We start from the raw sequence: 16,811 nt of genomic DNA, 5'->3' as shown, positions 1-16,811 counted from the left end.
CATTGATATACATACAAACACTTATAAACAAATTCAATATAAAAAAAGTGAAAATTTTTACCTTACGGCCTATAAAACGAATTATCATATATATATATATATATATATATATATATATATATATATTATATATATATTAACAAAGTTAAAGAATTCAGTTATATTAATTTGTTGATTTATGAACGAGGAATCATATGATTATACACAATTATATTCATTTTTAAAATGATTATAAAAATGTAAATTTTGTACTTTTAGAAAAAAAAAAGAGACTAAAATATTACAATGAACATGTTAAATTAAGGTAAAAAATTTATGTGTGTTTGTAAGATAGAGTATACAATATATTACATTTGTGAGTTTTAAAAAAAAGTAATAATAAGGTGAGACATCTTTACATTTATTTAACAGACGTTATGTTATAAGGATAAGATGGTTATTAAAAAAAGTAAATTTTTATATTTTAAAAAAAAAATTAAAAAAAATAATATGAATGTAAAATTTGGTGTTATCAAAATATTATTTTCTTTATAAAAGATGTGTTGAAAAGAAAGATGAGGGAGAGAGAGCGGGAGGGGGTTTGGTTGGTATGGTAATTAGTAACTGGTAACTGGGAAAAGAAAAAGTGAGTCTGATAAGAAAGTGGACCCTGTTGCTGCTTCAATCTCAATCTCATCTGTTAAAACATAAGAAGATTCCCAGCTGAAGATAACAAAATTTCGTGATTATTATTGGCTTGGACCACTCTTTTGTTTCCTCATCAACCCAGAGAATTCTGCATTAAATGCAGGCCTTCTTCCATTTCACTCACTGTACGGACACCCACTTCAATATCTAGGTCCACTTCACCATCATCATTTCACTCTCCATTTCTCTTTGACCTTTTCCTCTGCAAGCCCATTATCTTCTCTTCTCTTCTTCCTCATTTTTTCCTCTACATTTCTCCATCTAAATATGCATATATTATACAACTTCGTTAGTTTGCAATTAAGGTTGTTGGTTTTCCACTTAATAGAATCGTTGTCTTTCTTTTTTTCTACTAAAACCTTCTTCTCTTACTCAGAGTTATGATTGGGATGTTTCTCTTTGCACTGTGTTACTTGAAAAGAAAGCATGGAGAAGATATATTAATTATTGTGTATTGATTGTGACCCACAACTAAATAGTTTCTACCATTTTAGATTCAATATATATAGTTTGTGAACCACGTGATATATGCTTCTTCAACTTCTACAACGTCTAATGCTTCTGCTAAGTGAAACAGTGATTCATTCTGAATGGTAGAATGATATACAAGTATATCTTTAGAAAAGTTTTGGGACAATATTTGAAGGGTAACTTACACATTAAAAGCCTAATGCTCAAACTTGAAGCAAATTTTCTAGATATATATATAATGTGTTTACCTGCGTGATATTCTCATTTACCGTAGTGAATTTTTCTAAAATATTTCTTAAAGAGAATGTGTTATTTTTGTTAGTTTTTATCGTCATGTGGGCTCCATTATGGGAGCGTTACGTACCCTTTTTATATCCCATTAACATCAAGCAAGTGTAAGTTTTTTTTATCTTATTCCTTCTTTTTTGTCTTTTCATCTATAGACTCTTTTCCTCACATCAAATGTTAGCTCTAGCCTTTCATTCCAATTTTGATCATCAACAACATAATTTTGTTATTGTTATTGATGACACACTTGCATATATTCTTTTCATGTTCTTAATTTGACTGCACTTTTGTAGTATCCTGTGTACTTTTATCTATTATGGGAGATTAGTTTTTAAGCAATAATTAAGGCTCAATTGCTTTGGTGGTTGTTATTAAAATCAGTTGCTTTTGTGTCTGTGTGTGTTTTCACCACTAATAGCACTTGTGGGGTCTTTTGAGAGATCTATAGAGAGATTTAAGAATCGATGGAAGACCTAATTCGAATATGGTAATTGGTGTTTCATTTTGATTTCCCACAATTGTCTCATACTCTTTCTTTCCATGTAATAACTTTAATTAGATTTAGTAAGTCCATGTGCCAATTCCTTTTCATCTCTTGCATGTTCTTGAAAGTCATGATTCTAGAAAAACTACCAGTAAATAAACAACTACAAATCTATATGCCTTTCTCATTTTTCTTTTTTCTGAATTTTTATCCCACTGATTGATCAGTGGATATTCTTCTTCATTGCATTGATGCTTGACATGTAAGAGCCAGTTTAACACTTCTTAAGCATGGTTCAGTTCAGATGCACTGTTAAACTGTAGCAGAACATGGTTTCTTTAGTTCACACAGTGAAATCTTTATACCTAAAATTACTACATATCCTCCTTATCTTATCCACTCAACTCCAAGCAATGAATGAGACTCCTCAAATCCAGCCATATCACTCACTCATAGCCTCTTATTTCATAAACATTTTTAACCAAAACAATATAAAAAATGCTTTAAATATTTTCATAAATTAAGCAAAAATATCTATAAATAATTAAACTGATAAACAAAACGTAAATATATAGTGGATGAATAATTTCTCAAGTTCTACAACTGAGAGGTGCTAGGGTTGTGATTCTTGGTAAGGATATAAATCTTATATACTTAGGGTTAATTTGTTCTAAATTGAAAGATGAAAAAACAATTGACATTTAAAGAAGTGATCTTTTGATACTATGAATGAGAAGAAGCAAAAGCAGAAGCAGATGTGATAACATAACAGATAGTAGTTTTGGGAGAGAAAAACTGGTGGAGATGAAAAATGAAAGTGAAAATTTATAGTTATTAAGTTTAAGACATACACATAAATACAGGCACAGTTTGTGATCCCATAATAACTGCTCTCATTATTTGTACCTAGAACATACTAGTAAATAATTATCTCCTCGTGATTTGTATTGATTTTCCCTGTCATTTAAACTTCATAACTTCACATTTAAGTCTTGTTTATCCATTTCACTTTCCCTCTTTCAACTCCAAATTTGATCGGATATCCTTCTTTTACGGCCCATGTCAATGTGATGCCAGGACAGTATCGGAGCACCAAAGCTTTATCTATGGAAAGGTCTTTTTCTTCTTCTTCTTTTTTTCATCTATCTTCCTTCTTTTCCCTTTCATTATCTATGCTAAGGTCATGTTAATTGCCCATTATTGATCTTCTTCACTAAAGTTTTATCGTATAAGGTCAATAATACCAAAGACCTTTTCAAACAGAACAAATCCTTCTGCAAAATTCCACCTGACTACTTGTGCCAAAATTTCTCACAACTTTTTTTTTTATGATTTGGTAACTTTCTATGAATGATCAATGAATAATTATTGATGTGTTGAAAAATAAAGCAGATATAATTGGAAAAAAAAAATACAAGGCTTTTTTGAACTTGGTTTGAACGTGTAGCACTCAATCATGCTTCAGTGGATTTCTTCTTTTGTATCTTTATGTTTTGGACAGTTTCTTTTGATAATAACTATCTAAAGGATTAGTACGCTGTAATGAACCCTACTGTAACTACTCCCACTCCTATACATATATCTACTTGAATTGCACATCTATTAATATTTTCTAAAACCTAATTTAAGCTGGCAGTAATATATACCAAGTAACACAAAAGAAACATGATGCAGTGGCGCCATTTATCTTTCTGAGTCTACAACTGCGGTGTGCATTGCAACAGTTTGCTGAACAAAGTTGTTAAATGAATAACCAGATAATATTTTAATCAAAAGGTAGCATGGGAATATTATACGCACGGGAAAAAGTTGTATTAGATTGGATTGTATTTAGAAGGACGACCTGTAGAATATTATCCATGTTACTAGTTTTGGCAATATATCATATATAGATGTCTCACTGCATTTCAGATATATCAAAACCTATAGTATACTATCTATGTTAACATAAACGAATGATAGACTATGATTATGCAAAAAGTTATTTTTAAAGAAAACACAACTGTCATATACAGGTACATAATTCAAATAACAATTGGGGTACATTTATAATTAAGTTTGGTGTTTTGGCTGACTGTACCTTCCTCTATTTATGGAAGTGTTTCATCATTGTATGCGTGTCTATATATATAAATATAGACCCCATTCAACCAAAAAAAAATCTAATACGACTCACAAATTTAAACGATAGTAGTTATTATCATTATGACTACTGCGTAAGTATGCAGAATTCCTCTAGTAATAGAAAATCACGGGGTGTTGGTACCTCAATTTGATGCTGACATCGAACACAAATCCTAAAAACTTTCATTTTCGACACAGTGAAAGAAAGGTTTGGTCCCAATAACAAGTCATATTTGATTGTGAAGATATGCAGGAAATTGGTGTGGCATAATGGAGACGCAAGATATAGTTAGCATGATGGTTTACCGTTTTTGTGAATTTATAGATGATGAAAAGGGTTGTGAAATGGGACTGAAGTGAAGCAGTGAGTTAATGTGAAGAAAGAAAGCAGCTGGTTATAGTTATAGAATGGGAAAAAGGCCGAGTCAATTGACAGTGCAAGCTCACCGGTTGGTAATAATTATATAGAGGAAATGCAATGTTTGTGCGTCAGGTAAAAAAGTGGAGAGGAAACTGAAACTGAGCCAAGCAATTACAACGATGCATAGACGAGAGAGAAGAAGCACATGGTCCAAGATAAAAAGCTACAGCAGCTGAGGAAACAAAAGAAATACGGCACTTTAAGCTGCTCGTATCTTTGGCCTTTCTACGGCTTTTTGTATTGGTTCTCGCGATGAAAGAGGACCACAGAAGAAAGAAGAACATAATGATAATAATAAAAATGGATTTTTACATCACAAGTAATTGGTTTGTAACCCCAAAAGCTTAGAATGGTCTCTGCATATTTGGAAAGATGCTGCTTCTCTCTGCGCCCCACTACTGTCATGGCCCTGATTCAGATGCAAGAGACGTTAAGGTGGTCATCATGAATAGAGTTTGTTTGTGTCTGAATGGTTTGAGAGAGTTGACAGGGACGACTGAGTCTGCGACTGTCATTAACCCCTCACACAGTGGCACTGAAAAACATGCTGCTTTTTATTCACATTTATAAGTCGCCAGAATAGCAGTCCAAAGGAAGGACTACACTATCTGGATTCCCTTTTCTCTCTCTTCCTCTCTCACCAGTGTATTTCTGCAGTGTGTATTCATTTCCTTTTTGAATTTCCTTTTTCTAACTTTATTTTCCTCAGTACAATCCTTTAATGCTTGTTAAGGACTCCGCTTTCTGCCCTACACCACCAACAAAGATCTACACATAGTCCAAACACATAATCCAAAACAACCAAAACTAAAGGGTGGGGAATTCAGTGCTTCTCTGACTCTCATTCATTGCAATGCACGAGAGAAAAACCTAACGAGAATGAAATCACTACATATATATATATATATACGCACATATGTACAAGTACTACTGTACACATCATCACACCCTCCACGATATTATATATATATATATACCGCTTCAAGATCATATAACTAGTAGCTACTAATTAATTAAAGAACCCAACGGTTAACCATATTACTCATCATATAATATATCTGTATTTATACCACTTTTAATTACTGCACTGATAAAATGGCACAAAATGCGAATAATTTACATTACTAAGAACATACGTTTTTCCACCACCTCGCTGGCTATTAATCCCACGTACATAACCGTAGCACTTGCCTCACAAAGGATATTAATTAAGGTAGGAAAAACAACATGATGATACGACAATAACGAAAGGCAAAGAAAAAATAAGATTGGTATGAAAAATGTAGAAGGAGAGAGAGAGAGAGGAGATGATGTCTATGAGTTAATGGGTTTGACACGATGCTTTCCAACTTGGGCAGCGTCTGTTGTTATGTAACTGAAGACGAAAGAAGTCTGGTCGGAAGGAGCAGTACACGTTACGGTTGGCGATTGGAAATGGTGCTTGCAAGCAAGGCAGGTGATCTGAAGCATAGTTGAATGGATCTGTTTGATTGCGTGGTCCTTCAAGGCGCAGGCTTTGTCCAGTTCCGCTAGCGCTTGTTGTCTTATCCTTTTGGCATTAGTGAACTCCAGTTCCGCCTGCTCCATCTGCCTCTTGGCTTGCTTCCTTGCCTCTTCCGCATACGCTTTTTCCGCCACCGCTATCCTCAGCTGCTCACGTGCCTCATCTTCAAACCTTCCTCCCAATGACTTCTCCCTCATGCACCCTTTTTCCAATGACCCTATCGATAACTGCAACTGTGCAGAGGGGTTTCCCTCTCTCTTATTGCCAGTGCCTGAAGCAGCCCCGATCATTTCAATAGGAGGGGCTGTAGAGAGCTGAAGCTCAAGGTTGGGCTGGAGCTTGTTCACTTTGTTGTCGTTGTTGGTTTGTGTCGTGGTAGTGTTGCTGAATAAGGCCGGTTCTACTACTGTTTCCGGGAGCTTCGGAATTATTACACCGATTTGCAAAGGAGCACGTGTGCTGAAATTGTTTTCGCTAGAAGGGCTTGAAGCTGTTCGAGACAAGCATGCAGCAGCTTGCACTGCCTGCGTTTCTGACCGCAACCGCCCCACGTTGCACGCGTCTTGGTGTTCAATAAAGCTCTCCACCCTACAAACAATATTGAGAGGTCACAAAGAATCATTCCGTACCTTTTGAAAAGCTCATGAGATCCTTCCTTGCAAAAGTAATAAAAAGAATCGAAAAAAAGTTGTTCATATAAAGGTTCTTGGAAAAGAAGTCAAGAGGTGGGAGAGATGTTTCAGTTTCCACTAAAAGAAGACAACAAACTGATGTCATTTTGAGGCAGCTTGTTCTCAGCTGGTATTCAATACAAGGTTCTTGAAGAAATACAGTACAATGTCGCAAAGGTTTAATGAGAGAAGGTGCGTAAAAAGGAATGGCGGAAGGTGTTGATGAAAATATATATCTGTGAGCTTTGGGAACCGTGTGTTCCCAGCTGTCAAGAAACAGCTAGGTTGAAGACTTGTTTAAGGTTCCATCAGTCAAATACTAGTAAACGTTAATTTATTTATATATTTATGATTCTCTTTTGCTTCCCCCATAGATGGCTTTATTTCGATTCCAAAAAATACATCTGGCCTTTTGATAAAGTCAAAAGGCGAATAAAATATAAGAGGAGGATAGAGATGTGTATTAAGTTAATGGAAGATTTGGATGAGGAGGGAAAGAAAAAGGTGGCGTTGTTGTGTAGATGGATATACCTTGAGAAAACGCGGCCACAATCGCAAGAGTGGCCTCGGGTGCCACACGTTTTAAGATGAGCTTTGTAATCAGACTGCACTGCGTAGCCTTTGGAGCATCTCTCGCAGACCCATTGCTTGTGACTGCTGTGTTTTCTTCTGAAGTGCTTCTTTATGCCGACAAGATCACCCAGAGCGTGGCAAGGGTCATGGTGCAAGCAAGTAGGCTCCGGGCAAACGAAGACTCGCTTCTTCACCAGTGGCGTCTCCCTCTTCAAGAGCTTCCAGGGCACCTTGTGGCGGCGCCGGTGCATCTGAAGGTTCTGGTCCCGCTGGAATCCCTGGTTGCAGATCTCACAGACGAAACGATCTGATTCAAGCAAGGTCTTGGGTGAGAGGGACACGACTTCTGCATCTGGATCTGTGTTGAGTTTAATTCACCCGAACCCATCATCAAACGAATGAATTAATGAATTCTCCCATCATTAAACATAACTTTAATTACTCTTGGAGAATAGGAATAGATTCATGTGATGGGAGTAAATAACAATCAGTAAAAGAATCTAATTAAGAAAAAAAAGGAGATTAGATTAGAAGTTATAGAAGTTAGAAGTAATCGTGCACCTGGTGTTCCTGCAGGCCTTCTCTTTCTTTTATTAGTGGGAGTGGTAGCATTCTGGGCAAAGGAAAAGGGCTGGGAAGTGGGAAGAGAGGAGGGAGATGAGGTTTTGAGCAACGTGTCAATCCTTACAAGGGAGGCCATTTGTATGATAATAGGAAGATAGAATTAAGAGAAGGAGAGGTTAAGGAATAAGAGAGAAGGTGATGAAGAAGCTAAGAGAAAAGAGGAAGGGAAAAGCTTTATTTATTTTTTCCTCTTTCGGTTACCAGACTCAGCTTTCTTTTAACTTGCTTTTAAACTTTGAGCTTTTTCCAACAGCTTTCTCTCTCTATCTCTGGGTTTCTCTCTTGCTCGTATATTGAACAGGGATAGCTAATAAAGTTTGAAAAAGAGACAGAGAAATGGGTCCAGAAGAAAAACATCCCCACAAACACACAGTAAAATTTTTGTTGCTTTGGTTTGCATGCATAAATAGAGAGGCGAAGCCCCCAAATACACACGTAAGCTTCCTATTTTTGTCACACTCCCCTCAACATCCATCTCATTCTCACGCACTACTACTTAGCCTTCTTATTTCTTCTGTGTCTTAGAACTAGTTAGAAACTCATAAGAGAGAGGGCAGATACATGTTTATAGACCATTGTACCCACACACACCATTTCTAATTAATTTCACTTCAGCAGGCACCTTTTTCAAAAGCGATAATGAGGATGTGAAGTCACCCTCAAGGGCATTCAAGTCATCATCTTTTTTCTGTCCAACGTGTTTTTGCTTTTTGGTAAACCAGGGGCATCACCTTACTTAACAGTTGCAAGTAAAAACTGCCAACATTGTCTTTTGTACTTGAGCTTCGTAATCTTCACAATATTGTTCATAGGCCCCCAACACCTATACTGTTCTGCATTAATCATCATTTTACCTCGACTTCAACAAGAGACCCACTACTGTTTTTCTCACCAGAATCTATGGTAATTTATGCAGGTAGGGCAAATATCACCTTTACCACCCAAATCTTTAAGCTTTCTGCCTGAAAAGAAGAAAAAGAAAGAGTATATCCACAAATACTGAACCAAGATTCATGCATAAACACTTCGATTTTATTTTATTTTATTTTATAGATATTAAAATTCCTTTTCAAATTTCTCATTGAGTTTGTTTGTGTGAATTTGTAAACCATATTTTTCCACCTCTAAGATATCGTGATATATAATATATTTATTGTCATGATTTTAACTATTGATTTTGAATTAATAAATGAGGAAGATGACAGTGTGAACTTCAAGGATTGAATCCATTTTAATGGCTTTCGTTTTACATGTTTAACGTGAAATTAACACGAAGGCTATGTGATTAGCTTTTTAATTTCAAAGAAGATCATGAATTAACTTTCTTTTACAAGTGCCTACATTCAAATTTTGGAAACATCGAGAATGATTAGTGGCGTTCACTAACGAACCCATTAAAAAGTTCTGAAAATCAATAATAAATTAATCAATTTATATCTGTTTTTCATAATTAAGCCTTGGATTCAAATTGTTTAACATTTTGGAACCAAGAAAATTAGAATTAAATTAATTATTTAAATACTATTATATTAGTTATTAATTTCAGTCACATATAAGAGGAATATATATATAAAACTATAATGTATGTATCTAATTTGATTCATGTTAAAAATATGATTACGTCACATTATCAGACACAAATTATCTATTTACTTCCATTTAGATACTCACACTCGTATCTTTATCAGGAAATAAGTACATCTGTTGTATTCTCGTATCTTTCCATTTAAGATTTTAAATACTATAATTAAATAATTTTCTTAAAAAGAATAAAAGTTACAGTAAAAATATATGATATTAAGAAAAAGTAGATTGAGAAAATTATTTAATTATAGTATTTAAAATGATGAATAAGATGGGATTTGAATTGTTACGTAAATGGTGAATAATGGTAGCTGTATGTGTTTAATAATTTGATTGATGAAGGGTGTAAGTGGGGCCCATTCACTATTCGGCGATGCTTATTTGTCCTTTATGTATTTGTTTGTATTTGTAGGCCTGTATTGTACCATGCAGACATAACAAAATACACTCTCTCTCCCATTATGGAAATCTTGAATCTTACTTCTTATGATGCAATGCAAATATTCCATTCCTCTTACGCTCTTAATAATATATTACAATATTTAATGTGTATATCATCAAATATAAGAGAAATATATATGACAGTAACTTCTCACCCAAGGAAACACTCCTATACGCAAAATCATTTTCCTATTATTCCATCCATCAAACTATTTTCTATCCCTCAAATTTAATACTCTTTTAGATTAGGCTAAGATCTTCTAGAAAAAGGGTAAGCTCAAGTTATTTTCATCTCGTCTTACGCTAACATCGTCTTTGTGTGTCTTTAAAACCATCACCATAATCACACAATTTTAGTTTAGATCATAATCACCCAACTGAAAACCGATTCACCAAGTCTTCCTATTATTGATTAACAGAAACAACTAATCATATAAGATTACTTTTGCAAGGATTAAACTAAATTTATCCTTCCATCTATACATTTGATAAGAGATAATACTCTTACTCTCAAAAAGATATATTAATTCGATTATTATTTAATAATATAAAATATCTACAAAGTAACAACTCAGTTCTCGAAGATTTTATATCTTATTTTAGAGACTAAATTCGATACATTTTTGTTTAAAATTAAGTTAAAGACATGCATGATTGATATTAAGGTAGTTCACACAATTTAGTGAGGTTTCATTTAGAAATAGTTTAATTAGAATATTAGAAATAGTTCAAACAAAGAAAGTTTAACACGTAAATTTTATTTATTTATTTTCTCTTTTTTTTTCTTTTGCTTCTCGTTATGCTCTTTTTATTACACTTTTATTATTTAATCCAAATATAGTATAAATGAAGATGGGTCAAGTTAAAATCATTTTAATTAAGCATATATGAAAAATACTAATTCAAATATAGGTAGGGTAAACTAATATTATTTGTGGCCAAAATAAAATTATATTAGTCAAAATCTAGCTGATATATTTAAATAATTGAAAAACTTACTTTTGAAACAGTGACATGTAACATAATCTCTTTTAAGCCTTTATCCAACCTCTTTGGTCAGCGTGTTGTAGCACTAAAACAATAGGGTTTCCATGCTCCTGCGGTTCTCCACCTCTGCTTTCACTTGTTTGTTCTTATTCGTCTGTCGTTGCGTTACAATCTTTTAACTCTTCTCTCTTCCTTTTTGAGAAAATATAGTCATATCAATAGTAGTTTTAAAAGAGTTATTTCTAATTCCCATCTTCCACTATTTTTAATCTAATGATCAAAGATGAGTTTTCACTGTAATTGTTAGATAAAAAGAAAATAAAGATTGGATGGAGAGGCAGGCGTCTACTTATTTTAAACACATCTCATACTTCATTTTCTTTTAATTTGATGGTCAAAGATTAATAGCTGCTTAAAATAATGTGTTATATTAAAATAAAGATTATAGTAAGAAATAACATTGTAAAATCATTTTGAAAGTAATTTGATATTTGCTCTTCTTTAAGGCAGGACAAGTTACTCTTAAATATGAGTTTTGTTTGCACAGTTAAATTAAAAGAAAATAAAGGTCAGTACTAAGAAAAAGCCTTTAAATTACACTCTTAAAATTGCCGAGGAAAATTAGTTTTTAGGATCATGGTAGGAACTTAAAGGTTCACAAACATCATTTAAAGGCTTTATATGATGAAAATGTGTTTATATGAAATACTAAATAATATTTAAACGAGTTCTCTCTTTATTGATATTAAATTAAGATTATAATGAACCTTTCATGTCTTCACAAAAGGTTTTTCTTTTTCATACAAGCTTTCTAATTCCATTTAGTTGAACCCTTTCGTTCTTATTCTCCTATCTAAAGAACAATGCTAACGATACACTCTTTAGTACATCAATACCTTTGTTACAAGCAGAAAGATATAGATGTGCAGGAAGAAACTGCTCGGAAGAAACTGCTCTTGTATCAATCAATACCTTTATATATTGTCTACCTAATCCACATAAATATTTTTTGTATTTTACATAAATTGTTATTATTTACTAAAAGAAAACGCTCGTGTGCATACTTTTTCCAGTCACTTTGGAGTCAGCACCGGAACAAGATGCCAATTGCAGTGCAGAGTTACGGAAGCAAACAGTTTGGTTTTCAAATCTTCGGGCTCGTATCTTTATACTTTATGATTTCATAAACTGAAGTTTTTATTCAAGCAGAAAGAGAAAGTAGCACCACGCAGAACAAAATCGATTAGTCCCTCTCAACTATTTATGCACAAATACTAATACCAGTTATTTACAACTTTTGAAAAGTGGAGGTTGTATTGCCCTAAACATGTAGTTCCTCCGACCGCTTCAACGTGATCTAAAAAAAGGAGTACTAAAATAAATCCGTGAAAGGAAAGTCCTTAGCTATTATTCATCGGTAACGTCAGAAGGCAACCGATATGTGCGGATGGCTCGTATCTGAAGCAAAAGCAGAGTGGAAATAAGAAAACCAGTTAGTATAGTAATAATAATTCTTTCACATAAACTCAGTATCGCCTATATATTTCTACAGAAAAATTTGAAATTCAAAAGGCGCACATTTTCTTCAATTAAAACTAAAACAAAAGCATCCATGGATGACAGACACTGGCTCTACAAATGGAATGGATAGTTATGCCAGATTGTCAATGCCGTCTTTTGAACCAAAAACCAGCAATAATCTAATTTTTAGCGGTAATTTAAAAAAATATGTATATAAATTAAAGATCACAAGTGCTCTTAAATAAAATAACCAAATATAGGCATAGCATAAAGTTAATCGGGCCAAGCTTAAAACGGAAGAAGAATAGGACATATATCTTACCTGAGCCAAAGCATAAATTGTTCGTAAGATTCTAGCATAATCTGTTCCAAGCATCTGAATGACAACATCGGCCAAAAATGTTCCCCAAATCCTGTTCCACAAGCCAAATAAAATGTACAGAAATACTCGCTAATTGTGCCTCGTAGCGTACCCAAATCAGAAAGAAAACAGAATCATGGAACAAGGTAATGGAAATCCAAACATTGAGCAATGTTCTTATCGAATGGATCATGCCCATCATTGTCCCAATATTTGGGTTTACACAAGGCAGTGCAAATCTACCAACTAAGGTCTTTTAAACCAATAGGCCAAGCTGAAGTCATGGACAAACAAATTTTGCCATTTGAAAACTTATGAAGCAGATTGGTGCATTTGCTGTCTTCACCATGTTTGTCAACCTCCCAGCGGAAGGCAGTGGAAAAAGCTAAAAGGGAGAATGCATATTTTATACATTTTCAGAATTCAACCCAGGGAATAAGGTTGAATTACATGGAAGTGATATAGTTAGAATAGAAGGGAAGGGAATTAAGCACAGTCCGAACAAGTAGGCAGTCAATTAGATGGGGATTGTTAGATTAAAAGAAATGCTAGGAAGAAAATAGGTAGCACACTCTTTGCTATTGTGTGAAATTCTTTTATGATCTTCTAAACGAAGTGGGCATCACTCTGTATATATTGGGTCCCTCGTGAAAATCATCCAACAACGAGTGTATTGTTAATTTCCTTAATTATAAGGGAAATAGGGACATTTAAAACAGACAGACAATTGGATAATTAGAGGGGGATTGTTAGATTAAGCGAAATGCCAGGAACACAATGTGTGACACTCTTTTCTATTATGTGAAATTTATGTACGACCCACTAAACTATGTGGTCAGAATCCCTATCTATTGGGTCCCTCGTAAAAATCACCCGATAGTAAGTACTAAAGAGGGCATAGTTAGCGTTTTTCTTTAGATAGGGGGAATAAGATGCGAGGGGTTCAACTAAATAGAACTATAAAGCTTGTATGAAAAGGAAAACCCTTTGTGAAGACCTGAAAGGTTCATTATAATCTGAATTTTTTAATATCAATAAGGAGAGGACTCGTTTAAATATTATTTAGTATTTCCTATAAACATGAAACAGAAGCAAAGAAAAAGAAATGGTATTATTATGAAAATAAAAAGCAGATAAAAATTGTTGAAATCATAAAACAAGAACAGGTGCATGACATACACAGGTCCAAGTAATGTGAGCATGCTTCTAAAGCCCAAGTACCTAGATGCAGCACCGAGAAAACCCTGGAATAAATCTAACATCAGTTGAGAAACATGCTATAAAATCAACATAAACAGAAACATTAGTTTGTTTTAGCAAGAAAAAGAAAAAACAATAGACATATGAAACAAAGAAAATAACTAACTCTGCTGACGTAACTAACAAGAAATCACTATTGAATCTTGATATTAAATTTTCTTGCAATAGAACTAAATTATCAAAACTAATATTAGGCTTAGGTTGATTCATAAATGTCTAAGTAAAGTGGAAGAAATACATATGAAATTTAATTTTGGTCCAATTGCAAACGTTAATACAAGAGTGAATCAGTGCCCCACATATTAGAAAGCCAGTCAAACTGTTACAACAAAAAATGCTTTGGTTCCTCAAATGGTATGACATCATTTCATTAACTGACAGTGCATAAAGTTATACAGATGACGGGGAATCAAATTTATACTTATTTCATATTTAATTATTTAACTGATGCATGAGAAGTTCACATTCCAAACTCTTGGTTATGACATGATACATTGAAGCTTCAAAACGTCACTCTATATACCTATATGGACATAAACTTGAAAATTTATACCATTAAAATAAAAATTGCATAACAATAGAAGCATATCAAACTCTCTTTTCAGACACCTGTTTTGCTGCAAGCAAGGCTGCTCTGGATTCTAAATTAATCACAGCTAACTGTCCACCCTGTAAATCATAAAGTGCAAAATGGATGTTGGAGTTATTGTTTGGAAATACTAACGCACCAGAAATCTCACCAGTTATACCTTCTTCACCAACTCTTTCTTAACCTGGTAGTTGGCAGCTTCTACAAGAACTTTCCCAGATAATTTCCTCGCTAACTACAAGTCAGCATCTAGTCATGACTTGAGGAAGAGGCCCAAAATGCTTTCTTTTGGAAACACATTAAAGAGAGAATAAATAAAACACAGATATCATCCTCTTACCAATTGGTATATCTTGGACAGCGTGAAAACACCACCTCCCTTCAAAAGAAGAGGAATAAAAATGGAAAAGACCAATCACTCAAAGTTTAAGACGATATTAAAAGAAGCGGCATCTGAAGTGAATCAGTTGAGCAACAGATTATACAACCTTCAGAAGAATTGATCGAATATCTTGGGCACCAACTTTGGAGTGCAGTTTCCATGAACTGAGTCCATGCTGCAGAGTGCCCTGACCTTCAGATGCAGCACTTTCGTCGAAGAAGGCAGGGTAGTTTCCTGGTTCTTCACTACAAGACTATAAAAGCTTTAGAGGTGATGAGAGAGAGACTAGGAAGAGAGGAGGTCAGTTGACTTACGTAGAGTTGGAGTGCAAAAGGTGGAGAAAAATTTCTAGTTCAAGGTCGTGTGTTGACAATCGAGTTGAGCAAGGAATATCAAACTTCGTCCTTATGTGAAGCAAAACATTTCTATAAGATGGCCTCCAACCCCTGGAAGAGGAAAGAGCCAGTTAGATATGTGGCGAAAGGGTGAGAGAGTGGAAGATGAAAAAGAACCTTAATGTAGAGCGGGCATCGGCAGCAAGGAAGAAGAATCGGGACTCGAGAGCTTCTATAAATTGAAGACGCATGCTCAGATCGACTCCAATCATGGAACGCTGGAGCTGGGCTGTGTTTGAGAATGGGATTGATTTGAGCAAAGGACTGAAGTAACTGTGAGATAGGAAAGGGATTGTGAGAGAGCTTGAAAGAAGAACTGAATTGAACTGCACGAAAGAAAGTAGTGAGTTACAGTGTGACCTTGGACCGAAAAGGATATTTTCAATCTCTGACAATTCGGTATCGGTGGCAAGCTCAAGCACCGATCGCAGCTCTGGATCGAAGTCATGGGCACGGTGATAGGGGGAATTTGCATCTGCATTTGCATTCGCATTTACACTTGCAGCTTGAAGAACGGAAAAGGTTCTACGAGGAGAAGGGAAGGGATTGAGAATTGGCGCAGAAGAAAACAGTGGAAGTGGGTAAGAGAGTGTTCTCATTCCCATTCCCATTCCCATGGACACAGTTGCCATCATTCGATTCGATTAAACCAATCAATTTGTTTAGTCTGTGTTTCCCTCGCCCATTTACACAAAATAATTAGGGCACAATTCCTCCCTAAATTGCTATATTTTTCTTATTCCTATTCCTCCTGCTCATATTTTTCATTTCTAGTAATCATACCCTTCATCAATTATAATCATCGTTGAATCTTTCCAAAACATTATCACTACATAATTAGCATATATCGGAATAAGATACCCTACAATTCAAACTAAAGTGTTTGTTCTCATATTGAATCTCCAAATAAAACAATCTTTGTCACGTGTTATGGTGTACTACCAAAGAAGATTAAAAGAAAAGACTCCTCGTTAGTTCAATAAGTATTGTGAAGTCCATTACTTTACCTACCAATCTATGAAAAAATAAGATGATACAAATAATGTCTTTTTACATTTAAATAAGAGTTTGTATGTCAATTATAAGAGTATAAACATAACTCTATCTGTGAAATTGATGTTTACTTGGTTAAAACTTATTAGAAATGGATCAATAAATCATAATCAAGATCAAAATTGTCCCATTTAACTTAACATGGATGATTTTGATTTCAAATTCTATTTTCAATAGAAAAAATATGCATATTAAAATGACTAAGTAATCTCAACTTGTTATTAGATGTCAACCAATACATTAAATTATGTATTTGACTCAAAATCTTTAATATTAAGATAAAAAACATAATTATTAGAAAAATGTTTTATAATTAAGTAAATAATACATCATTTTAGATCATTTATTAAAATCTCATGTAAAAAATTAAGAAAAATATCTTCTTTTTCAC

General features: G+C 34.1%; 2 protein-coding genes across 3 annotated transcripts; both read right to left on the bottom strand.

Moving 5' to 3' along the window:
* Nucleotides 1-5,571: 5,571 nt before the first annotated feature.
* Nucleotides 5,572-8,213, bottom strand: LOC148205293 (protein indeterminate-domain 14-like). The gene is made up of 3 exons (XM_088102937.1): nt 7,785-8,213; nt 7,182-7,581; nt 5,572-6,567 (listed from the first exon to the last, which is right to left on the bottom strand). The coding sequence occupies exons 1-3, from the start codon at nt 7,921-7,923 to the stop codon at nt 5,790-5,792; spliced, it is 1,317 nt and encodes a 438-aa protein (XP_087959063.1). The 5' UTR covers nt 7,924-8,213; the 3' UTR covers nt 5,572-5,789.
* Nucleotides 8,214-12,078: 3,865 nt separating this feature from the next.
* On the bottom strand, nt 12,079-16,174 carry LOC124843982 (uncharacterized). Of its 2 annotated transcripts, none has more exons than XM_088102936.1 (10): nt 15,728-16,174; nt 15,485-15,640; nt 15,287-15,418; nt 15,079-15,217; nt 14,931-14,969; nt 14,751-14,825; nt 14,611-14,670; nt 13,963-13,985; nt 12,703-12,793; nt 12,079-12,317 (listed from the first exon to the last, which is right to left on the bottom strand). In XM_088102936.1, the coding sequence occupies exons 1-10, from the start codon at nt 16,000-16,002 to the stop codon at nt 12,267-12,269; spliced, it is 1,041 nt and encodes a 346-aa protein (XP_087959062.1). In that variant the 5' UTR covers nt 16,003-16,174; the 3' UTR covers nt 12,079-12,266. The 2 variants fall into 2 exon arrangements, with proteins under 2 accessions (XP_087959062.1, XP_047176784.1); XM_047320828.2 differs by having other exon boundaries at nt 13,921-13,985; nt 15,728-16,165.
* Nucleotides 16,175-16,811: the final 637 nt, after the last annotated feature.

Source organism: Vigna umbellata, chromosome 1 (assembly GCF_029865625.1).
Source record: "Vigna umbellata cultivar VRB3 chromosome 1, Vumbellata_1.0, whole genome shotgun sequence".
NCBI lineage: Eukaryota > Viridiplantae > Streptophyta > Magnoliopsida > Fabales > Fabaceae > Vigna > Vigna umbellata.
This window is presented reverse-complemented; position numbering and strand designations above follow the sequence as displayed.